Consider the following 26,307-nt stretch of genomic DNA (forward strand, 5'->3'; position numbering starts at 1 on the left):
ACTCAGTGCTGACGTCAAACTCTTCATAACTACTTTAAGAAAATTTTGTCCATTACAGATGAAGCTTCAGACATCATTTACTTTGGAACATCCAAGAAACGGTTGTCAACCTTGAAGTTCATTGGGCAATATGGCAATGGGCTGAAGAGGTGAGAATTGTTTCCCCCTAAGATACACACTATTTGCTGATACTGAAAACAATATGCAGGCAGGGTTTTGTTTGTTTGTTTGTTTGTTTGTGTTTTTTTTAACAATCTAGCACTAGTGGCTGAGTTTTAGGGACCATCTAAATCACTTTGGAATCTTTATACCCACAATTGACTCAGCTCTTTGTACCATTAAAGAGCTTTTCATGTAGAACAAGTTGAGTCTTTCACAGGCACCCAAAAGCAGTCCAGTGTCTTTACATGCTCATGTTTTTCCAAAACATATTTGAGCATGGGTGTGGTATCTGCAGCTTTCTTTAGTTTGCTTCAATGTAAGTGACACGTGTGTGGTTCCATCCAGGGCCCCATAATTGTTGTTCTGTGCCTTGGCTGGAAAGTTCTTTCAGGCAGCTGAATCTCAAGGAAAAGTGTCAGGCTGGATCTGCTGTAATTCGTCTGCTCTACTCTGAGAAGTAAAGGAATATTTGTGCACTCCTGGGGATGAGTCAAGCAGATGGGTTATGGGAAAGAGCAACTTGTAACAGTAAACAAAATAACGACCCATTTCTTCTCTATTGGGGTCTGTATGTAAACCACTGTGCTCCCCATGTTTAATATAGTGGCTCCATGAGAATTGGCAAAGACTGTATTCTTTTCACCAAGAAGGAAGAGACCATGACCTGTCTGTTCTTCTCTCAGACTTTCTGTGAAAAAGAAGGTCTCACTGAGGTAAGAGATGGGGCTTTCATTCCATTTCCATGGCAACGGTGCAGTTCTCATTTACCCTCTCCGGAGGTGAAGGAAGCTGTAACTCCTTGCAGATTACGACTTAGAAATTTGGGCATATGTTTGAGGAATGGACAGAAGGTGCCTGTACACACTGGGGTCACCAGAGGCCTTTTTTAGAGAACTTAATTTTGTTCTCCTTGTGCCTGAATTTCCCAGAATAAGTAGCTGTCTCTGGCACAGTAATATTTCTTAGAGAAGCCTCCAGAGACCTTTCTGCTGTCTTGTGACACACACAGTTTATCAGTTTTTAAATAAATAAACCATTGGATTCAAAGGCTTAGAACACATCTATAAAGAAACCGAATGCCAAATAGACTTAAATTGCTAATTCTACTGACAACATCTTCAACTCTCGTAGCTGAACTTCAGACAATGTATTAATTTATAGTGTTTGAGTTCTGGTATGAATGCCAATTGTAATCCAACACCATATGCATATTACAAATTCTATCTGCTTAGTAATGGTTAGATTCTGTGGATGGAAAAAAGCACAGCTAAAGACGGTCACTAATAAAATGTTTTCAGCCTTATCACAAGGTAAGTCAGACACACAGACATTGGTTAAATAACAAAACTGGAGTGCTGTGGGAAGAAATGCAGTGAGTTGTGTGGCTGTTATTACCAAAATGTTATAGAAAGCAGCAGTGGAGGGAGAGATTAGAGAGCCTTGAGTGGCCAGTGAAGGTTTTATGGAGACGATATATGTGACTCATGTCTGGACAGGCTGGTCTGTGAAGATGGGTGTGGGCTTTGAACAGTGTGGCAGTTCGAGCCTGCTGCAGGGGTTGGGTAATAATAGACACACACACACACACACACACACACACACACACACACACACATGCACACACACAGAGTGTGTGGCATGTACCACCAAGGCCAATTTACTCTGAAGGTTTCAGCAATGTTCTCTTGAGACTTTGTCTTCTTGAAATTTGATGGCTTCTGTTTCCACAGATTATTTTAAAAACCTCGTTTCTGTTTATTATAGCAGAAGCTTTTTTTTTTATTTTATTAACTTGAGTATTTCTGATATACATTTCGAATGTTATTCCCCCTACAGGCAAACATCCCTCCCCCCTTCCCTTCTTTATTGGTGTTCCCCTCCCAACCCTCCCCCCATTGCTGCCCTCTCCCCAACAGTCTAGTTCACTGGGGGTTCAGTCTTGGCAGGACCCAGGGCTTCCCCTTCCACTGGCGCTCTTACTAGGATATTCATTGCTACCTATGAGGTCAGAGTCCAGGGTCAGTCCATGTATAGTCTTTAGGTAGTGGCTTAGTCCCTGGAAGCTCTGGTTGCTTGGCATTGTTGTACATGTGGGGTCTGGAGCCCCTTCAAGCTCTTCCAGTTCTTTCTCTGATTCCTTCAACGGGGGTCCTATTCTCAGTTCAGTGGTTTGCTGCTGGCATTCGCCTTTGTATTTGCTGTATTCTGGCTGTGTCTCTCAGGAGCGATCTACATCCGGCTCCTGTCGGCCTGCACTTCTTTGCTTCATCCATCTTGTCTAATTGGATGGCTGTATATGTATGGGCCACATGTGGGGCAGGCTCATAGCAGAAGCTTTTAAAAAAGACTATTTATTCTTTAAGAATTTTCCACAATATATTTTGATCATACCCATTTGCCTCATTGCAAACTCCTCCCAGATTCTCCCCTACCTCCCTGCTCACCCACCTTCATGTTCTGTTATCTTAGAGGGGTTTTATGCCTATTAATCCCAAAGACTTCCAAGGTTAACTTATTGAAAGTGCTGAGATCGTGGGCAGGGATGGGCAGCTGGAGTGCTGTAGTCTAACCAGCTGTTTTATTGGGGGGAACTCTACTTATTTTCATTCATTTTTATCTGTGTGCATGTGTGTCCCCCCGCCTCTGCGCGCGCGCGCGCGCGCGTGTGTGTGTGTGTGTGTGTGTGTGTGTGTGTTTTGACCTGTTGTAACACCATGGTATGTATATGGGAAATCAGAGGACAACTTATGGGAATTGTTTCTTTTCTTCCACCTTGTGTGTCATCACAGGGGTTGGTGACAAATACTTTTCCCCCACTTGGCCATCTCAGCAGCTCTGACAATGGAAATTAAAAAAAAGCAAAAACCCCAAATCTGAGTAAACACCACCCCCCAAACACACACACGCACTCTACTTATAAATCTAGGCTTCAGGAAGATTACTTTTAACTTAGTGTTTTGTAATTTGGAAGAAGAATGGAATAAACTGGAATAGAACAAAGGAATGTTTGTATATGTATATTTCATAATAAGTTATTGTATTTTTAAAAACTAGGTTGTAGTTCCAATACCTTCATGGCTCACGAGAACAAGAGAGAGTATCACCGATGACCCGCAGAAGTTCTCCACGGAATTGTCCATCATTTACAAATACTCCCCATTTAAAACCGAAGCTGAATTGATGCAGCAGTTTGACATGATCTACGGGAGATGTGGTAAGGTTATCAAAAGCAACATTTTTGATGGAAGCATTTCTTTTCATGCTTTTTGGCATCAATGATCTCGAGTGCAGGATCACGTGAGAGCGGCTGCTCATTTTATCCACATGAGCGTTACCTTGAAAGAATCCAGATACAATTTATCTTAAGTTCTTGACAGAAAGAGAAAGGATCCAACTTGAGCTTCTGAATGAGCAGAGGGTGCCAAAGGCTGTGCCCACAGGGATCCTCTGCCCTGAACTTCAGAGCAGAGTTAACTGTCCATTGCATCTTCCAAGTTTGTGTGACGCTGTTTTGCTAAGAGAATTAACAATAATGAGAGGATGCAATAGTGCACTACCATCTGGGGGAGGGGGAATAAGCAAACCTTCGTCTATACTCTTCTCCCAGGCTGACGGATCTGTCCCTCATTTCTTTTTTTTTCTATAATTATTTTTCTTTTTTTTATCTTTATTAACTTGAGTATTTCTTATTTATTACATTTCGATTGTTGTTCCCCTTCCTGGTTTCCAGGCCAACATCCCCCTAACCCCTCCCCCTCCCCTTCTATATGGAATTCCCCTCCCCATCCTCCCCCCATTACCACCCTCCCCCCAACAATCTAGTTCACTGGGGGTTCAGTCTTGGCAGGACCAAGGGCTTCCCCTTCCACTGGTGATCTTACTAGGCTATTCATTGCTACCTATGAGGTAGGAGTCCAGGGTCAGTCCATGTATAGTCTTTAGGTAGTGGCTTAGTCCCTGGAAGCTCTGGTTGTTTGGCATTGTTGTTCATATGGGGTCTCGAGCCCCTTCAAGCTCTTCAGTTCTTTCTCTGATTCCTTCAATGGGGTCCTGTTCTCAGTTCAGTGGTTTGCTACTGGCATTCGCCTATGTATTTGCTGTATTCTGGGTGTGTCTGCTGTCAGTGTTCTCTTGATCTCTAGACTGCACTGGTGACTAGAAATTTCCTTGTGTCACTCTTTCTCTAGACATTTACTATTTTCATTTCTGGAAACATGAAAAAAAGAGTCTGCTTTAGCAATGTTTTGGCTAATATAATATTTGTAGAAAGATTTTGATAATTTTTTCCAACTTGGTCTGCTTTATCTCTGAGATACCTTCTATAACTCATAGCATCATAATATTTCAAAAATATTTTTACTTCTTTCATTCTATCATTGAGAAAAATGGTGGTGATTAAATTAGTATTTAAATATTAGCATAAATATTACAATGTTTTTGTTTTAGGTTAGACTGTGAAGTAATGGCTTTCATGGTATTTTTAGATGTGTCCTTACATTTTCTTCTCATCCTTTCCCCTCTCTCATGGCCTCCTCCCTGCTCAAGCTGGACTCTTTCAATCCCTGAGTTAGTCCCATGTCTGCTTCCTTATCATTACATTCCATTACATTCTCTGCCTTCTCCCCTCCATTAATAGCTTTTCCTCCCTGTCACAATTTTTTCCATCATACTCCTTCACATACATAAATACTTGTATATGTATACAAACATGTAGTATTAAGTGTAGGATCTTCATGTGAATGAAAACAAGAAGGACTTACACATCTTAATGATCATTTAGTCTCTCAGAGGACTTCCCATTGTGAAGCACTCACATAAATATTAGTAAAGTAGGTTTTATTTTTGCTTATTTTATTATGCTTATGAATTCCATTGGATAGATAAGGAAAATAAGGTTTTTGTTGATTTTATATGTGTATACATGGTTTTATGATCATTTTACTCCCTCATTACCATCTCTTTCTCCTCTTACTGCTGTGTGCTCCCTTCTCATCTAGTCCATGCCTACTTTTACGTCTTTGCTTGTGAGTGGAGCTTTTAAGGTCTCTCCACTGTTAATAATTAATCCAGGATTCAGAAACAGGCATTTTGAATACAACCTTCTCTTTCTTAGCCCCTATACTGTTCTCCCTACCAAAAGAAGTATAATTAATTTCCCTTTTCAATTTCTTTGAAACTCACATTAGCCTTCACATTGTAAACAGTTTTGTGAATAGTTTGGACATTTTTGATTAATGATGCATTGGGGCAGGAGCCAAGGAGTTATAGCCATAGGCCAAATTTGACACATTGTATCTATTTATTTACTCTATTTTTAAGTACAAAAAAGTATAATACTATAAAATGAAAAACCATTGTATTGAAGTTAATTGAGACAAGGCATCAAAAAATAAGAGCCCCAAGAAAAGGGGCAGGAATCAGAAACCCACTCACTTACACATTCAGAAATCCCATAAAAATTACTAAACTGAAAGCTATAGTATATATGATGTGGAGGACTTGGTGCAGACTCATATAGACTGTGCATGCTGCTTCAGTCTTTGTGAGTTTATATTAGCTTTGCTCAGTTGTTTTGAAGGGCTTTGTTCTCCTGGTGTCTTCTATCCCTTCTGTTTCCCCAACTCCTTCTGCTTCCTTTCCTGTGGCATTCCCTTAGCTCTGAGGGGAGGCATCTCATTTATAGCTATGTGTTTCAAGGTCTTTCTCTGTGTGTAATGTCTTACTATGGGTCTCTGCATTTGTTCCCATCTGTTGTAGGAGGAAGCCCTCTGGTGATGGATGAATAAGGTACCAATCCATGAGTATAGCAGGGTGTTATTAGGAGTTATTTTATTATTACTTTTTTCTTTTTAGACCAGTACATTTGGTTTACTGGAGATCTCTGGGCTATCTAGTCTCTGCTTCTTGGTCATCAAGGCAGTGTTAGGTATGAATTCAATATCATGGAGTGGGGCTTAAATCAAATCACATATCAGTTGGTTACTTCCACAAGGTTTGTGCTGCCATTGCTCTAGCATATTTTGCAGGCAGGACAGATTGTAGATCGTAAGTTTTATGGTTGGCTTGTGTGGTTTCTTTTCTTTTTCTTTCTTTCTTTCTTTTTTTTTTTTTTTGGAGCTGGGGACTGAACCCAGGGCCTTGCGCTTACTAGGCAAGCGCTCGACCACTGAGCTAAATCCCCAACCCCTCTTTTTTTTTTTTTAAACTTTTCTGTTTTAGAAGTCTGCAGAATACCTGTTTTATAGACACCAGAACATTGAGGTGAAGTTTCATGTAGGCACCAACTCGACCTCTCCATGTTTAATGAGTTTTGTGGGTGCTGTCTTCAGCAATGGGACCTTGCTGTTAGTTTATAGAAAGCAGCTTATTGTCTTGGCAACAGCCTGGTAGATCCAACTCTACTGGATACAACCCAGTTCTACCCCTTGGTGACAAGAGATCACCAGTGGGGATTCTGTCTCCTTCATTATTTGGAGACTTCATTAGGATCACCTTATATATTATAGGAAGTTTCCACTGCACTGTTTCCATTCTGCTCCTGAAATGGTCTTCAGATGCTCTTCAGTTCTAACTGTCACTGCCCTCATTCCCTCCCTCAACCCCATATCGTCTCCTTGTTCCCACTCCCACAGTATCCTCCTGTTCTTGTCCTTGTTCCTCTAATCCACCCATAAAGTCTATCCTGTTTTTCCCTGTCAGGGAGATCCATGTGTACTTCTTGTCTCTTCCTCCATGCCTAACATCTCTGGGTATATGGATTGTAGCATGGTTTTTCATTTATATAATGGCTAATATCCAGATGTAAGTTAATACACACCATATATATGTTTCAGAGTCTGGGTTACCTCACTCGAAATAATTTATTTTTACTTCCATCCATTTGCCTGCAAATTTCATGATGTCATTTTTAAAAAGAGCTGAGTAATATACATTGTGCAAACATACCACATTTTCTTTATGCATTCTGTTGTTGAAGGACATCTAGGTTGTTTCTGATTTCTGGCTATTATGAAAAGAGCAGGAGCGGATATGGTTAAGCAAGTGTCCTTGTTACCACAAGGATGAGGTTTCCTTTGGGTATATTATCAAGAGTGATGTAGCTGGATCTTGAGGTAGATGGATTCTCATCTTTCTGAGGAACCACCATATTGATTTCCATAGTGACTGTACAAATTTTCACTCCCACCATCAAATAGAGGAGTGGTCCCCATGCTCCACATCATCACTAGCCTGAGCTGTCACTTGTATTATTGATCTTAGCTGTTCTGGAAGGTATAAGATGGTGTATCAAAGTAGTTTTGATTTGTATTTCTCTGATAGCTAAGCTCATTGTATAGTTCTTAGAGTGTTTCTCAGCCATTTGAGTTTTCTCTTTTGGGAATTCTGTTTAGATATACACCTCATTTTTTAAATTGTGTTATTTAGTTTTTCTTTTTTTTAACATTTTATTGCTTATTTTATTTATTTACATTTCAAATGTTATCCCCCTTCCTGGTTTCCCACTAACCCCTCCGCAAACCAGCTATCCCCTCCTCTTCTCCCCTGCTTCTATGAAGATGCTCCCGGACCCAACCACCCACTACTGCCTCACTTCCTTAGCATTCTCCTATGCTCGGGCATAAAACTTTCACAGAACCAAAGGCCTCCCCTCCCATTGATACCAGATAACATCATCCTGTGCTACAGATGCAGCAGGAGCCATGGGTCCCTCCATGTTCACTCTTCGATTGGTGGTTTAGTCCCTAGGAGCTCTGGAGTTCTGGTTGATTGATACTGTTGTTCTTCCTATGGGGTTGCAAACCCCTTCAGCTCCTTCAGTCCTTCCCCTTATTCCTCCATTGGGGTCCCCATGCTCAGTCTGATAGTTGACTGCAAGCATCTGCCTCTGTATGTGTCAGGCTCTGGCAGAGCCTCTCAGGAGACAGCTATATCAAGCTCCTGTCAGCAAACACTTCTTGGAAGAGAGAAGGGGAAGAGGAAGAAATGTGGGGGCAGGATCAGGTGTGGGAAGAGATGGGGAGGTATACAGAGGGTCAGGAGAGTGAACAGAGGTGTGTAGCAATGGGGGATGGGGAGCTGGGGAGTTGTCAACAGAAAATCCCAGATGCCAGGAAAGCAAGAGGCTCCCAGGACCCAAGCTTTTTCCGTTTCATGAGGGTCCCATTGATTAATTGTTGATCTTAGTGCCTGTGTTAACACTATTCTGTTCAGGATATTGTTTCCTGTATCAATGAGCTCAAGGCTGTTTTTCACTTTCTCTTCTGTCAGGTTTAGGGTACCTGGTTATATGTTCAGCTTTTTGACCCATTTGTAGTAGATATGGGGTGATGAATGTGGATGTATTTGCATTCTTCTACATCTATCAGTACCATTTGTGGAAGATGTTGTCATTTTTCCAGATTGTATTTCTGGATATTTTGCCCAAAACTAGGTATCCATAGATGTGTGGGTTTATTTTGAGTCTTCAGTTTGACTCCTCTGATTACCATCTGTTTTTATAACAATACCATGTTGATTTTATTACCGTAGCTTTGTAGTATACGTCAAGATCAGGAATGGTGAGACTTTTTATGGTTTCTTTATTGTTCAGGACTTATTTTAGCTGTCTGGATTTTGGCCATCCTTGGTTTTAATTTTTTTCTTATGAAGCTGAGAATTATCCTTTGAAGATTTGTGAAGAATTGTCTTGAAATTTTGATTGGGACTTCACTGAATTTGTAGATTGCATTTGAACCTTTTTATTATATTAATCCTACCAGTTATTAACATGGAAGATATTTCCATCTTCTGATATCTTCTTCAGCTTTCTCTTTAAAGACTTGAAGCACTTAGCACACACATGCTTGGATAGAGTCACGCCAAGATGTTTTACATTGTTTAAGGCTGTTATGAAAAGTGTTATTTCTCTGATTTCTTTCTCAGTCTGTCATTTGTACTTAGGAGAACTACTGATTTTTGTGGGTTAATCTTAAATCCAGTCACTTTGCTGAAGGTGTTTAGTTGCTGTAGGAACGCCTTAGTAGAATTTTCTAGGGTCACATCAGTTTTCTTATTGCTCTAGCTAAGATTTAAAGTGCTATATTGAATAGGTATGGAGAGAGTAGAAAACCTTTTCTTGTTCCTGATTCTAGTTGAATTGCTTTGAATTTCTCTTCGCTTAAGTTGATAATGGTTATGGGCTTGCTGCAAACTGCCTGTATTTTGTTGAGATATGTACTGTGTTTTCATTATTGTAGTTAACTTCCTTTGGTTGGAGTTTTTCTTCAAGCACCTGAAGGGTTGGGTTTGTAGATAAATATTGTTTATACTTTATTTTATAATGGAGTTTTTTTTTTCATTTAGAATGATTGAGAGTTTTGATGGATATAATAGTCTGGGCTGGAATCTGTGGTCTTTAGAGTCTACAGCCCATCTATTCAGACCTTTCTGACTTTTAAACTCTTTATCATGAAGCCAGGTATAATTCTGATAGATCTACCTTTATATGTAACTTGGTCTTTTTCCTTTGAATCATTTTTAATTGCATTTTTATTTACATTTTAAATGTTATCCCATTTCTTGGTTTCCCCTCCAGAAACCTGCTATCCCACCCATACCCTGCTTCTATGAGGGTGCTTTCTCCCGTACCCACCCACCCCCTCCCAACTCTCCACCCTGACATTCCCCTACACTGGGGCATCGATTTTTGTCAGGACCAAGGGCCTCTCCTCCCATTGATGCCCAACAAGGTCATCCTCTGCTACATATATGGATGGAGCCATCCCTGTGTTCTCTTGGGATGGTGGTTTGGTCTCTGGGAGCTCTGAGGGGTGTGGTTGGTTGATATTGTGTCCTTATGTTGTTGCAGACCCCTTCAGCTACTTCAGTCCTTTCTCTAACTCCTCCACTGGGGTCCCTGTTCTCAGTTCAATGGTTGGCTGCAAGCATCCGCATCTATATTTATAAGACTCTGGCAGAGCCTCTCAGCAGACACCTATATCAGGCTCCTGTCAGCATATACATCTTGGCATTTGCAATATTGTCTGAGTTTGGTAGCTGTTTATGGGATGCATATCCATGTGGGGCAGTCTCTGGATGGCCTTTCAATTTCTGCTTTATACTTTGTCTCCATATTTCCTCCTGTGAGTATTTTTGTTCCCCCTTCTAAGAAGGTTTGAAGCATCCATACTTTGGTCTTTCTTCTTCTTGACTTCATGTGATTTGTGAATTGTTTCTTTGTTATTCAGAGCTTTGGGGCTGATATCCACTCATCAGTGAGTGCATAGCATGTGTGTTCTTTTATGATTGGGTTATCTCACTCAAGAGGATATTTTCTGGTTCCATCCATTTGTCTATGAATTTCATCAAGTCCTTGTTTTAATAGTACTCCATGTGTGAATGTACCACATTTTCTGTATCCATTCCTCTCTTGAAGGACATCTCAGTTCTTTCCAGCTTGTGGAACATAGTTGGACATGTGTCCTTATTATATGTTGGAACATCTTTTGGGTATATGCTCAGTAGTGGTATAGCTGGGTCCTCAGGTAGTGCTCTGTCTAGTTTTCTGAGGAACTGCCAGACTGATTTCCAGAGCTCTTGTATCAGTTTGCAATTCCACCAACAACACAGGAGTGTTCCTCTTCATATCCTCACCAGCATCTGTTGTCACCTGAATTTTTGATCTTAGCCATTCTGACTGATGCAAGGTGGAATCTCAGGGTTGTTTTGATTCGCATTTCCTTGATGACTAAAGATGTTGAACATTTCTTTAGGTGATTCTCGGCCATATATTCCTCAGTTGAGAATTCTTTAGCTCTGTACCCCATTTTTTAATAGGGTTATTTGGCTCTCTGGAGTCTTAATTTCTTGAGTTCTCTTTATATATTGGATATTAGCCCTCTATCAGATGCAGGATTGATGAAGATCTTTCCCCAATCTGTTGGTTGCCATTGTGTGCTAATGACAGTGTCCTTTGCCTTACAGAAGCTTTTCAATTTTATGAGGTCCCATTTGTCGATTCCTGATCTTAAAGCATAAGCCATTGGTGGTCTGTTCAGGAAATTTTCTCCTATGCTCATGAGTTTGAGTCTCTTCATCATGTTTTCTTCTATTAGTTTGAGTGGATCTAGTTTTTTTTTTTTTTTTTTTTGTTTTTTTTTTTTTTTTTTTTTTTTTTTTTTTGTTCTTTTTTTTTTGGAGCTGGGGACCCGAACCCAGGGCCTTGCGCTTCCCTAGGTAAGCGCTCTACCACTGAGCTAAATCCCCAGCCCAAGTGGATCTAGTTTTATGTGGAGGTCCTTGATCCACTTGGACTTGAGCTTTGTACAAATGTACTTGATTTGCATTCTTCTACATGCTGCCCTCCAGTTGAACCAGCACCATTTGTTGAAAGTGCTATCTTTTTTCCACTGGATGGTTTTAGATCCTTTGTGAAAGATCAAGTGACCATAGGTTTGTGGGTTTATTTCTGGGTCTTCAATTCTGTTCCATTGGTCTACCCTTTTGCAGCTTGTAGTATTCTTTCTTTGCTCTGTACATTCAGCATTCTGAGTATTGTATGCCAAGCAAACTTTCTTTTCTGGTTCAATCTCCTTGGTGTTCTGTATGCTTCTTATACCTTTATAGGCATCTCTTTCTTTAACATAAGAAATTTTTCTTCTCCCTCTATTCCTATTACTTTTAGATTTGCTCTTTTCATAGTGTTACAGATTGGATTTTTTTTTTCCGAAGCTGGGGACCGAACCCAGGGCCTTGCGGTTGCTAGGCAAGCGCTCTACCACTGAGCTAAATCCCCAACCCTGGATTTTTTTTTTTTTTTGATGTGTGTGTGGGAGGAACTTTTTAGACTTAACATCTTTTTGAACAATGTATCCATTTTTTTCTCTCATATCTTTCAATTCCTCAGGTTTTTTTTCTTTCATCTCTTATAATCTGTTGATGATGATTGTCTCTATAATATATTTAAATTCTCAACTTTTTCCTTTCCAACATTCCCCCAGTTTGTGTTTTCTTCATTGGCTCTCTTTCCATCTTAAGATCTTGAACAGTTTTATTTACTTCCTTACATTGTTTGTATTCTCCTGGGTTTCTTTAGGGATTTATTAATTTTTCTCTTTAAGGACCTTAACCATCCTCACATAGCTCTTCACATCCTTGTTCATAGCTCTTTTTTTTTTATTATTAACTTGAGTATTTCTTATATACATTTCGAATGTTATTCCCTTTCCCGGTTTCCGGGCAAACATCCCCCTCCCCCCTCCCCTTCCTTATGGGTGTTCCCCTCCCAACCCTCCCCCCATTGCTGCCCTCTCCCCAACAGTCTAGTTCACTAGGGGTTCAGTCTTAGCAGGACCCAGGGCTTCCCCTTCCACTGGTGCTCTTACTAGGATATTCATTGCAACCTACGAGGTCAGAGTCCAGGGTCAGTCCATGTATAGTCTTTGGGTAGTGGCTTAGTCCCTGGAAGCTCTGGTTGGTTGGCATTGCTGTACATATGGGGTCTCGAGCTCCTTCAAGCTCTTCCAGTTCTTTCTCTGATTCCTTCAACAGGGGTCCCGTTCTCAGTTCAGTGGTTTCCTGCTGGCATACGCCTCTGTATTTGCTGTATTCTGGCTGTGTCTCTCATGAGCGATCTGCACTCACATTTTGATCATCCGTCTTGAGTTTCATTTGTTCTAGGCATCTAGGGTAACTCAAGCATTTGGGCTAATAGCCACTTATCAATGAGTACATACCATGTATGTCTTTCTGTGATTAGGTTAGCTCACTCAGGATGATATTTTCCAGTTCAACCATTTGCCTCACAATTTCACAAAGTCATTGTTTTTGATAGCTGAGTAATATTCCATTGTGTAGATGTACCACATTTTCTGTATCCATTCCTCTGTTGAAGGGCATCTGGGTTCTTTCCAGCTTCTGGCTATTATAAATAAGGCTGCGATGAACATAGTGGAGCACGTGTCTTTTTTTTATATGTTGGGGCATCTTTTGGGTATATGCCCAGGAGAGGTATAGCTGGATCCTCAGGCAGTTCAATGTCCAATTTTCTGAGGAACCTCCAGACTGATTTCCAGAATGGTTGTAGCAGTCTGCAACCCCACCAACAATGGAGGAGTGTTCCCCTTTCTCCACATCCTCGCCAGCATTTGCTGTCACCTGAGTTTTTGATCTTAGCCATTCTCACTGGTGTGAGGTGAAATCTCAGGGTTGTTTTGATTTGCATTTCCTTATGACTAACGATGTTGAACATTTCTTTAGGTGTTTCTCAGCCATTCGGCATTCCTCAGCTGTGAATTCTCTGTTTAGCTCTGAACCCCATTTTTTAATAGGGTTATTTGTCTCCTTGCTGTCTAACTTCTTCAGTTCTTTGTATATTTTGGATATAAGGCCTCTATCTGTTGTAGGATTGGTAAAGATCTTTTCCCAATCTGTTGGTTGCCGTTTTGTCCTAACCACAGTGTCCTTTGCCTTACAGAAGCTTTGCAGTTTTATGAGATCCCATTTGTCGATTCTTGATCTTAGAGCATAAGCCATTGGTGTTTTGTTCAGGAAATTTTTTCCAGTGCCCATGTGTTCCAGATGCTTCCCTAGTTTTTCTTCTATTAGTTTGAGTGTGTCTGGTTTGATGTGGAGGTCCTTGATCCACTTGGACTTAAGCTTTGTACAGGGTGATAAGCATGGATCGATCTGCATTCTTCTACATGTTGACCTCCAGTTGAACCAGCACCATTTGCTGAAAATGCTATCTTTTTTCCATTGGATGGATTTGGCTCCTTTGTCAAAAATCAAGTGACCATAGGTGTGTGGGTTCATTTCTGGGTCTTCAATTCTGTTCCATTGGTCTATCTGTCTGTCTCTGTACCAATACCATGCAGTTTTTATCACTATTGCTCTGTAATACTGCTTGAGTTCAGGGATAGTGATTCCCCCTGAAGTCCTTTTATTGTTGAGGATAGTTTTAGCTATCCTGGGTTTTTTGTTATTCCAGATGAATTTGCAAATTGTTCTGTCTAACTCTTTGAAGAATTGGATTGGTATTTTGATGGGGATTGCATTGAATCTGTAGATACGCTTTTGGTAAAATGGCCATTTTACTATATTAATCCTGCCAATCCATGAGCATGGGAGATCTTTCCACCTTCTGAGGTCTTCTTCAATTTCTTTCTTCAGTGTCTTGAAGTTCTTATTGTACAGATCTTTTACTTGCTTGGTTAAAGTCACACCGAGGTATTTTATATTATTTGGGTCTATTATGAAGGGTGTCGTTTCCCTAATTTCTTTCTCGGCTTGTTTCTCTTTTGTGTAGAGGAAGGCTACTGATTTATTTGAGTTAATTTTATACCCAGCCACTTTGCTGAAGTTATCAGCTTTAGTAGTTCTCTGGTGGAACTTTTGGCATCACTTAAATATACTATCATATCATCTGCAAATAGTGATATTTTGACTTCTTCTTTTCCGATCTGTATCCCTTGATCTCCTTTTTGTTGTCTGATTGCTCTGGCTAGAACTTCAAGAACTATATTGAATAAGTAGGGAGAGAGTGGGCAGCCTTGTCTAGTCCCTGATTTTAGTGGGATTGCTTCAAGTTTCTCTCCATTTAGTTTAATGTTAGCAACTGGTTTTTGCTGTATATGGCTTTACTATGTTTAGGTATGGGCCTTGGATTCCTATTCTTTCCAGGACTTTTTATCATGAAGGGTGTTGAATTTTGTCAAATGCTTTCTCAGCATCTAATGAAATGATCATGTGGTTTTGTTCTTTCAGTTTGTTTATATAATGGATCACGTTGATGGTTTTCCTTATATTAAACCATCCCTGCATGCCTGGGATGAAGCCTACTTGATCATGGTGGATGATTGTTTTGATGTGCTCTTGGATTCGGTTTGCCAGAATTTTGTTGAGTATTTTTGTGTCAATGTTCATAAGGGAAATTGGTCTGAAGTTCTCTTTCTTTGTTGGGTCTTTGTGTGGTTTAGGTATAAGAGTAATTGTGGCTTCATAGAAGGAATTCGGTAGTGCTCCATCTGTTTCAATTTTGTGGAATAGTTTGGATAATATTGGTATGAGGTCTTCTATGAAGGTCTGATAGAATTCTGCACTAAACCCGTCTGGACCTGGGCTCTTTTTGGTTGGGAGACCTTTAATGACTGCTTCTATTTCCTTAGGAGTTATGGGGTTGTTTAACTGGTTTATCTGTTCCTGATTTAACTTCGGTACCTGGTATCTGTCTAGGAAATTGTCCATTTCCTGTAGATTTTCAAGTTTTGTTGATTATAGGCTTTTATAGTAAGATCTAATGATTTTTTGAATTTCCTCTGAATCTGTAGTTATGTCTCCCTTTTCATTTCTGATTTTGTTAATTTGGAAACACTCTCTGTGTCCTCTCCTCATTCTGGCTCAGGGTTTATGTATCTTGTTGATTTTCTCAAAGAACCAACTTTTGGTTCTGTTGATTCTTTCTATGGTCCTTTTTTTTTTGTTTCTACTTGGTTGATTTCAGCTCTGAGTTTGATTATTTCCTGCCTTCTACTCCTCCTGGGTGTATTTGCTTCTTTTTGTTCTAGAGCTTTTTTAGGTGTGCTGTCAAGCTGCTGACATATGCTCTTTCCTGTTTCTTTCTGCAGGCACTCAAGCGCTATGAGTTTCCTCTTAGCACAGCTTTCATTGTGTCCCATAAGTTTGGGTATGTTGTACCTTCATTTTCATTAAATTCTAAAAGTTTTTAATTTCTTTCTTTATTTCTTCCTTGACCAGGTTATCATTGAGTAGAGCATTGTTCCAGTTTCCACGTATATGTGGGCATTCTTCCCTTATTGTTATTGAAGACCAGCTTTAGGCCGTGGTGGTCCGATAGCACGCATGGGATTATTTCTATCTTTCTGTATCTGTTGAGGCCTGTTTTTTGACCAATTATATGGTCAATTTTGGAGAAAGTACCATGAGGAGCTGAGAAGAAGGTATATCCTTTTGCTTTAGGGTAGAACGTTCTATAAATATCCGTTAAGTCCATTTGGCTCATGACTTCTCTTAGTCTGTCTTACGTCTCTGTTTAATTTCTGTTTCCATGATCTGTCCATTGATGAGAGTGGGGTGTTGAAATCTCCTACTATTATTGTGTGAGGTGCAATGTGTTTTTTGAGCTTTAGTAAGGTTTCTTTTACGTATGTAGGTGCCCTTGTATTTGGGGCATAGATATTTAGGATTGAGAGTTCATCTTGGTGGATTTTTCCTTTGATGAATATAAAGTGTCCTTCCTTATCTTTTTTGATGACTTTTAGTTGGAAATTGATTTTATTTGATATTAGAATGGCTACTCCAGCTTGCTTCTTCAGACCATTTGCTTGGAAAGTTGTTTCCCAGCCTTTCACTCTGAGGTAGTGTCTGTCTTTGTCTCTGAGGTGTGTTTCCTGTAGGCAGCAGAATGCAGGGTCCTCATTATGTATCCAGTTTGTTAATCTATGTCTTTTTATTGGGGAGTTGGAGGCCATTGATGTTTGAGAGATATTAAGGAATAGTGATTATTGCTTCCTGTTATATTCATATTTGGATGTGAGGTTGTGTTTGTGTGCTTTTCTTCTCTTTGTTTTGTTGCCAAGACGATTAGTTTCTTGCCTCTTCTTGGGTATAGCTTGCCTCCTTATGTTGGGCTTTACCATTTATTATCCTTTGTAGTGCTGGATTTGTAGAAAGATATTGTGTAAATTTGGTTTTGTCATGGAATATCTTGGTTTCTCCATCTATGTTAATTGAGAGTTTTGCAGGATACAGTAGCCTGGGCTGGCATTTGTGTTCTCTTAGGGTCTGTATGACATCAGTCCAGGATCTTCTGGCCTTCATAGTTTCTGGCGAGAAGTCTGGTGTGATTCTGATAGGTCTGCCTTTATATGTTACTTGACCTTTTTTCCCTTACTGCTTTTAATATTCTTTCTTTATTTTGTCATGCGTTTAGTGTTTTTGACTATTATGTGACGGGAGGTGTTTCTTTTCTGGTCCAATCTATTTGGAGTTCTGTAGGCTTCTTGTATGCCTATGGGTATCTCTTTTTTTAGGTTAGGGAAGTTTTTCTTCTATGATTTTGTTGAAGATATTTACTGGTCCTTTGAGCTGGGAGTCTTCACTCTCTTCTATACCTATTATCCTTAGGTTTGATCTTCTCATTGAGTCCTGGATTTCCTGTATGTTTTGGACCAGTAGCTTTTTTCCGCTTTTACATTATCTTTGACAGTTGAGTCAATGATTTCTATGGAATCTTCTGCTCTGAGATTCTCTCTTCCATCTCTTGTATTCTGTTGGTGAAGCTGGTATCTACAGCTCCTTGTCTCTTCTTTTGGTTTTCTATATCCAGGGTTATTTCCATGTGTTCTTTCTTGATTGCTTCTATTTCCATTTTTAATTCCTTCAACTGTTTGATTGTGTTTTCCTGGAATTCTTTCAGGGATTTTTGCGATTCCTCTCTGTAGGCTTCTACTTGTTCTCTAAGGGAGTTCTTCACGTCTTTCTTGAAGTCCTCCAGCATCATGATCAAATCTGATTTTGAAACTAGATCTTGCTTTTCTGGTGTGTTTGGATATTCCATGTTTGTTTTGGTGGGAGAATTGGGCTCCGATGATGCCATGTAGTCTTGGTTTCTGTTGCTTGGGTTCCTGCGCTTGCCTCTCGCCATCAGATTATCTCTAGTGTTACTTTGTTCTGCTAATTCTGACAGTGGCTAGACTGTCCTATAAGCCTGTGTGTCAGGAGTGCTGTAGACCTGTTTTACTGTTTTCTTTCAGCCAGTTATGGGGACAGAGTGTTCTGCTTTTGTGTGTGTAGTTTTGTCCCTCTACAGGTCTTCAGCTATTCCTGTGTGCCTGTGTCTTGAGTTCAGCAGGCAGGTCACTTGCAGCAGAAAAGTTGGTCTTACCTGTGGTCCCGAGGCTCAAGTTCGTTCGCGGGGTGCTGCCCACGGGCTCTCTGAGGTGGCAGCAACCGGGAAGATCTGCGCTGCCTCTTCCGGGAGCCTCCGTGCACCAGGGTTCCAGATGGCCTCCGGTGTTTTCCTCTGGAATCAGCAATGTGTGTGTAGAGAGCAGTCTCTTCTGGTTTCGCAGGCGTGTCTGCCTCTCTGAAGGTTTAGCTCTCCTTCCCACGGGATTTGGGTGCAGAGAACTGTTTATCCGGTCTGTTTCCTTCAGGTTCCGGCGGTGTCTCAGGCAGGGCTCCTGCCTCACCTGGGCCCTCCCCCACAGGAACCCAGAGGCCTTGTACAGTTTCCTCTTGGGCCAGGGATGTGGGCAGGGGTGGGCAGTGTTGGTGGTCTCTTCCGCTCTGCAGCCTCAGGAGTGCCCACCTGACCAGGCGGTGAGGTCTCCTCCCACGGGTTCTGGGAGCAGAGAGCGTTCATAGCTCTTTTTATTGGACTCCAGCTATTTTGGAATAATCAGTGCCTGCTGTGGTGGGTATCTGGGTTCTAGTGGAGACATATATTCCTTCCTGTTCTTGATTGTATTTTGACATCCAGGCACCTGGGATTGGGATGATTATAGGTCTGGGTAATGATAACTGGGTAATGTCTCTGTTGGGTGTGTGTTTTGTTCCTTGGCTGATGCTTCCTTCCTGGATGTCAGGAGACTGTGGTGGCTCTGCGCTGCCTGGAAAGAAATTTTCCATGGAACTGTTTTCTCAGCCTGTTAGCTGGTGTGGGCCCAGTGCTGGTGTTGGAGGCTGAAGTAATGGGATGAGTTTGGGTGAATGAATCATGGGGGCAGAAGATACTTGTGAATTGTTGAGAAGGGGGTTAGAGAGAAAAGGGAGGCTGCAGCGAGTGTGGATCTTCCCTCAGCCTCCTTGTTGCGCTAGCATGGGTAGTCTTAGATTAGATACCACAGACTACCTGCTTGGGTTGGGGTCTGAGACAATGAATGAATGAGGTACAGATGTTATAAGGGAATGATCTATGGTGGTGTCCATAGGAGATGAGAATAGGGAGACAGGGAAAGCTTCCACTGGTGTTCTGATGCAGAGGTAGGATTGAGGCTGTGAGGATTGGAGCTCAGAGAATGGAGAGAGAAGAGAATCTCTGCAGGTAGCCTGCCTGGTTTCTTGGCACTCTGTACTTGTCAATAACTTTTTTGTGGAAATAACTGCATTCATTCCTCTATGTCTTTTCCTTAACTATTTTCACAGTACAGCAGTGACCAAGATGAGTTGTGAGTAGCTGTAACAGTGACAATATGAACTACACAACCTAAATATTTACTGATTGACTTATACAGAATACTTTTGTCAGGGCCAGCTCTAGAATGAAAACTTGACACTCAGTACAGTGTTTTAAACTTTTTCATACGCATTGGTTTCAGTGTCACCAATGGGAGCTTCACCTACGATACCAAGTTGGCTCAGGCTCCTAGCAATTGTCATAATGAAATCTGTGAAAAGTGTGCCACCATTTGAAAGGCTGACAGTGGATTGAATGGTACTTAGAGCAGTATGTTATGGAATTACAACAGTCTCAGACAGATAGTATCATTTCCCATAAAGCATGGCTTTCATTTTATCCAAAGGTATTTTGCTGAAGCAAAAAAGAAATTTGGTCTAAAGCAGCAACTCCCAACCTGTGTGTCTGAAGTCCTTTGGGTGGGGTGGGGGGTGAATGACCCTTTCCCATCAGACCTTTTCATATCAGATACCCTGCATAGCAGATATTTACATTACTCTTAGTAACAATAGCAGAATTCTACTTTGTTCTAAAGTAAAGTAACCATAAAAATAAACTTATGTCACCACAGCATGAGGAACTGCATTAAAGGGTCACAGTATTAGGAAGATTGAGAATCACTGCTCTAGAGTGTGCTAAATTGTACAGTTGAAGTGATTAGAGATGCCTAGTATTTAGTGCAATTGAAGAACTGACAAGTCCATGCCCCTCTCCCCCCTCTTTTTTTCAGGAACTTTGCTGATTATTTATAACTTGAAGCTACTGCTTAGTGGAGAACCAGAGTTGGATGTTACAACTGACAAAGAGGATATACTGATGGCCGAGGCTCTGGAGGAGTGAGTTCTGGTGTACTGAAGAGCATCCTTCCCCCATGGCACTGGGCCAGAGCTGGGAGCACTGCATTTCAGTTACAGACATGAGGCCACTAATGGTACCACTGTGACAATTCATTTTCTATCAAGCAGAGAAAGAAATTAGGCCAGATAGGTGGTCCCCGAAAACATGCGCAAACCTCCAGTGAATTGGGAAGCTTCTTAAATAGGCTTCATTAATAAGTCATATTTAGACTCTGTGGATATCAAGGCTGGATGTTTCCAGATGTTTCTCAGGTGACACAATGCCAGGACATTTGGAAATCTTTGGGTGATGGCTTACAAAGTTCCTTAATAGTGTACTATTCCACATATATTAAAACAAACAATGTCAGAATTGTTATCACAAATCAACAAGATGGGTAGATGTGAGTGGTCTGTAGGTAGAGTAGGCAGCAAAGAATAAAACCAAAAGTGAAAAGAATATGGTGAGAAGTCAACTACAGGGTTTGTTTGCTCAAGGTGGCTTTGTGTGAACTCCTCCCCTTGTTTTTATGTAATCAACATATCAATTAGGATAATCATTCTTATTTATTGTAGACCCAAGGAAAACAGAATGAGAAGGTATTGAGAGAAAGGTATATGTAGAATCTCAAGTGAGTGAAGTTGGTGTAAAGTAACTTACTGGGACTTTCAGTCACATATCAAGGGGTATGTCGGACTAAAATGGACATCAAATGCAACTTCTTCTGACTTCTACATGCACACACACACACACACACAGTCACACACACACACAGTCACACACAGCCACACACAGAGTCACATGTATAGCACATAAATAAAAATTAAGTCTTTAAAAAAAACCCAATTTACTATAATTCAATTTCTTTTATGTATTGTTACCTAGTCTAATCTTAAATTTCTTATTACCTGTGTTAAGTCAAAAGAAACACATGAAAATGATTTTAGTACTGTTTTATTTAATCTGATATATTCAAAATAATTCAATTTCAGTCTCAATATGAAAAATACTGAAAATGTGTTTCCGTCTCTGTCTCTCTCTCTCTGTCTATCTTTCTGTCTCTGTCTCTGTCTGTCTCTCTTGTGTCTCTCTGTCTGTCTCTCTCTCTGTCTGTCTGTCTCTCTCTCTCTCTCTCTCTCTCTTTCTCTCTCTCGTTTTTAACAAAATCTTTGACACCAGAGTATGTTTTAGACACACAGCACACAGGAAGTTGGAGTGGTATCCAGTAGCAGCAGTACCCAGTAGCCACTGTACTCAACAGAATGGTTTTAGGCTGAGGGTGTCATGACTCCTGTAAACATATAAGCTTAGCAGAGTGCATCATTTCCTTTACCTTTGAGGTGAAACTTAGAAAGTCTCTTTTAGTATATTGTTTAAAATATATACCTTTGGATTATCTTTTGTAATTTTTCCGTTTAATATTTTTTCTTGTTTTTATAGCATGTGGAATTCTGAATAAACAGAAATAGAGGGAAGGTTTAGTTCATTTAAGGGGAAAAAAAAAGGAACCAGCCTAATTGCTGTAGTGCTGGGAACCTCCTTGCCAGCATTAGGATGCCAATATCAGGACAGAGGCCAGAGTTGTTACCGGCACCTCCATTACACTCTCCACACTTCCCACTGCCCCTGCCCTTCTGTTTAACAGTTGGTTCCAGAACTGATATTTCATGCTATTTAAAAGCTTTGAATACACATTTCCAAATAGTTATCTGTCAGAGTGCCTTGGCATTTCAACATTAATGTCAGAAAACAGTACATTATTAGAGGAATAATTTGTCAGCCTAAGTTGAGGGAGAAAGTTCTCGCTGTTTCCAGATTGTCTAATGATGCCTGACGCTTCTCAAGACATTTATGCAGCCAATTACAAAATAAAGAAAATGAATCAGACCTAAGACATCATAAAGTTTTGAGTAGGAAAATTGATAGTTTTTGTTCATTCATTCATTCATTCATTCATTCATTCACTTTACATCCTGATTGTTGCCCCCTGTCCTGGCCCTCCCTCATACAAGTCCCTCCCCAGTACCCCTCCCCTTCCCCTTTAAGAAGATGCTGGCACTTTTTAGGTATCCCCCTATCCTAGCATTTCAAGTGTCTGCAGGGCTAGGTACCCTCTCTCTCTGAGGCCAGACAAGGCAGTCCAGTTAAGGGAACATATTCCACTGACAGGCAACAGCTTTAGGTTTAGCCCCTGCTTGAGTTGTTGGGACCCACATGAAGATAGAGCTGCACATCTGCTACATGTATGCAGAGGGTCTAGGTCCAGCCCGTGTATGTTCTTTGGTTGTTTCAGTCCTTGAGAAACCCAAGGGTCCATGTAGATGACTCTGTTGCTCTTCCTGTGGAGTTCCTATCCCCTTCAGTGCCCTCAGTTCTTCCCCTAACTCTTCCATAAGAGACCCCAAGCTCCATCCAATGTGTGGCTGTAGGTCTCGGCATCTGTTTTAGTTAGCTGCTGATGGAATCCGGCTCCTGTCCACAAGCATTATAAAGTATCATAAATAGTGTCAGGGATTGGTGCTTGCCCATGGCATGGGTCTCAAGTTGGGCATGTTACTTGGTTGGTCATTCACTCAGTCTCTGCTCCATCCCTTTCCCTGTATTTCTTGTTGACAGGATAGATTTTGGGTCAAAAGTTTTGTGGATGGGTTGGTGTCCCTATCACTCCAATGTGGTTCCTGATTAGCTACTAAGAGTAGGAGGTGACCTCTTGAGGATCTTCCATTGCTGTGAGTCTCAAATAAGGTCACTCCCCAGTGATTCCTGGGAACCTCTCCCTCCAGGTCTCTGGCAAATCCTCAAGATGTCCCCTCTGTCAGGTGCAGATTTCCATTCATTCTTTTGGCCCTCTGGTCCTTTCTTTTGTCTCTCCCCATACCTGATCCCAAAGCCTCCCCCCTATTCCCCATTGTTCCATTCTTTTCAAAGAGGGTAGGGCAGAAACTCAAGGTAGTGTAGGAATCTAGAGAATGAACTGAAGCAAAGGTCATGGAGAAGTGGAGGATGCTGCTTATCGGCTTCTTATATCTCCAGAAAAGACTACTTAGGGCTAACACTACTCATAATGGCCTGCAACCTATCATGTGAATCATTAATCAAGAAACGCCCCCATACACTTGCCTAAAGGTCAGTTTCATGCAGGCATTCTCTCAGTTGAGGTTCCCTCCTCTCCGATCTATCTTGTGTCAAGTTGGAAAAAACACAGCCAGCATACACGAGTGCTGGGGCAATGGGCATATGCTATACCATGCCCACCTTTGCAACTTGAATCTTGAAATCCATCCTGTTTTTCAGTATATGCCAGTTTAGATTAGACCTAATTTATCATTTTTCTTTTTATTTTTGAGATAACCTTTGGTCACACAAATCTGTTTTTTTTTTCCTTGTCCTTAATAATAGTTTCTGAGAACAGTTAGAATTCTCTATGATGTAAATGGCCAAGTCTAGGTTTCATGGCTTCCACAAACTTGTGCAATGTATGTTTCTAAGTAATATGTTTCTGACTTCAACAACTTCTCAAGTGAACCTTTTATTAAAATTAATGTTGCTACCAGCCAGCATATGCTTCTACTTTGTTTCAGTTTTATCAGAAAGCAGCCATTCTTTAATGGTTTCTTTCTGACTATCCCTTCTTCCTGTGGACAGCCTTTCAACGACAGTTATTATGGTTTGTTTGTTTGGCCTAATGCATTAGACCTTGTCACCCGTTTGGGCGGTGTTAGCATTTTATGTAATACACATTTACTGTGCCCTGGCTATGGGTGGGCTGATAATGGACTGACATTGCACATGTCAGGTGTCTCATTTGTTATTTTTACTTTCTTCATTTATTTTGTTTGTTATTTTTGCCTGCTCAAATTTTTCTGTCTTTCCCTCTCTAAAAACACAGTTGTAGTTTTGTTTCTCCAAGGGAGAAAACTCTTCTCTTGCCCGAAAAGTTTGCCAATGAGCTGTTCTGTTGCATTGTTTTGGTGGTTTGCCTTTACATTTAATAAACATGCCTAAACTTGAGATTCTATTATCTAACTGTGGAGTTCATTTTTATTGATGTCACTTCAAAGGCGTGGAGTGCTCTCATGTCCTTGTCTAGGATTTGGAATTGTCTGGGATTACAGTTGCACATTTTACAGTGTTTATCAAATCAGGCATAAACAGTTATTTAGGCTTAATTACACTATTTATTCTAAATTCCTCTGCATCTTCCATATCATTTTCTCCCTTCTTGAATTTATTGTTCATTTTCTCGGCTAGGTCCTCAAATGACTATTTCATAATTTGTTAGAAGTAAACTTTTGAACATATATTATTCCTAAACATGTTCTTTTCTTCTCATTACAGAATTTATTTAAATGAAAATGTTGCCTCAAAAATAATGTGCCCTGAAAGTTAGCTTTTTATTTTCGCTTTCTGGGCCCAAGTTATTGAGAAATGTCATGCAGATATAATTATATTCTCATTCTCTGTCTCTCTTCCCCCTCCCTCCCTCTCTCCTCTTTCTCTCTCTTCTTCCCCTCATTCCCTCTCTCCCTTCCTTCCTCCCTCCCTCCCTCTCTTCCCCCCTATCTTTTTCTGGCAAGGTCTTACTAATCAGCCCTGGCAGGCATGGACCATGCTATGTAGACTAGGCTGGCCTTGAGCTCAGGAAACCACCGTCTGCTTTCTGGGTGCCGGTATTGAGGAAATATGCTACAGTTCTTTAAGCTAAGTTCTAAGCTCTTTATAACCACCTTAGGCACCTTTAAGCCTTTTCTCCAGACCTTTTCTAATTCCCACCATTTATTACCTGTGGCTCAAATCCTGGTCTAATTCTTAGTACTCACTTCATCGTGGTTTCACTCTCTAGGAAGATTCACATGCATGCAGTTAATAATGTTCTGGTGCACACCCAGTCATATCTAGCTTTATTATTGCAACACAATTTCCATTATCACCAGAGTGTCTCTATATCTACCCTTGGTCCTCTAAACCTGTCCCTGATGCCTAAGTAGCTACTAGACCAATCTTTTTAAACCTTTAACAAAACAAAAACTCTTCTAAGGTATTCCATTATACTCCAACAGAATGCTTGATTGTTCGGAGGTTGTCTGATTGAATAATTTGGGTGCCTGGATCTATCAGGAGAGCCCCTAACCCCTAGGCTGTCCAGCCTCACTAATGGTATCCTGGGTTTTACCAGGAGAGTATGTATGCTCACTCTGACAACCTGATTTTATGTCTTTATTTCCAAAAAAAAAAAAAAAAAAAAAAAACCCAATTCCTTTTCCTGAGCTGCCAGTAGAGACATTAGGGTTAATTGGATGGCTAGGAGCTGTTGGCTGCCTAATACCATAGAATTTATTCTATGTATAGTGGTAGACAGGATCAGAAAATGGGGCCACTGGATTGTTAAATCCAGATCTGTATGAACAAGTTGAATACATGCAAGTTTGTGTGTGCATAAGTGGTTATGGAGAGCTGTTTTTCTGGTGACCATTTGTCTATGGTTCTAAACTTCTGTGTTCCTTTGTATAAAACACAGCTATATAGCACCTATGTGGAAGATCCCAGTGCTGTTTGTCTCAACTCTTGCATTCCACTTCTCCCCACAGCTCTTCTTGCTGGCTTTTGTTATAATGCCATTAGTTTGTACACTAGGAAACTAAGCCAGTGTCTGGTAAATGTCGGGCCAGAAATGGGTTAGATTCAAGTGACTAATTAGAATGCTATATTGTCTGCGTGATTCTCTAGGCATTATGATAGGTTCTATAGTGGGAAGGCACTGGGAAGTCTTAGTCATAGTGCCCTCCATCCCTGAAGATCACTGGAGAGCCATGTGATGTGAGAGGGACTTTGTTACAATTGGAGTCTCTTCCATTTCAAACTCTGGAGGTCTGATCACCTCTAATGCATCTTTTTCTAATGCTTTTGACTTTGTTCATTTGATTTGATCCCATGATCCATTGCAGATGCTCTGTTTTACACTTGGATTTCTTGTGCTCATATTACCTTCAATGACTTAGTATATTGTAAATATTATAAGTTAAATGTCCTGAATATGTAGGACACTGGATGCAATCACTGACACCTGGAGAAGAAAATAAGCCTTGTGGAATTGACTGTCTTCAGAAAGGCCTGCTTTGTCTTCAGAACCCATC

The 26,307-nt window shown here is 40.7% G+C and overlaps 1 protein-coding gene across 1 annotated transcript in view; it reads left to right on the plus strand.

Moving 5' to 3' along the window:
• The window catches only part of Morc1 (MORC family CW-type zinc finger 1), a 173,457-nt gene that overhangs the window by 18,151 nt on the left and 128,999 nt on the right, over positions 1-26,307 (plus strand). The window contains exons 5-8 of the mRNA XM_032899303.1: positions 59-149; positions 767-875; positions 3,217-3,376; positions 20,067-20,172. Of these exons, the coding sequence (XP_032755194.1) occupies positions 59-149; positions 767-875; positions 3,217-3,376; positions 20,067-20,172 (466 nt within the window). The remainder of the gene's footprint in view (positions 1-58; positions 150-766; positions 876-3,216; positions 3,377-20,066; positions 20,173-26,307) is intronic.

The sequence above is a fragment of the Rattus rattus genome, chromosome 4 (genome assembly GCF_011064425.1).
Source record: "Rattus rattus isolate New Zealand chromosome 4, Rrattus_CSIRO_v1, whole genome shotgun sequence".
In the NCBI taxonomy this organism is placed as follows: domain Eukaryota; kingdom Metazoa; phylum Chordata; class Mammalia; order Rodentia; family Muridae; genus Rattus; species Rattus rattus.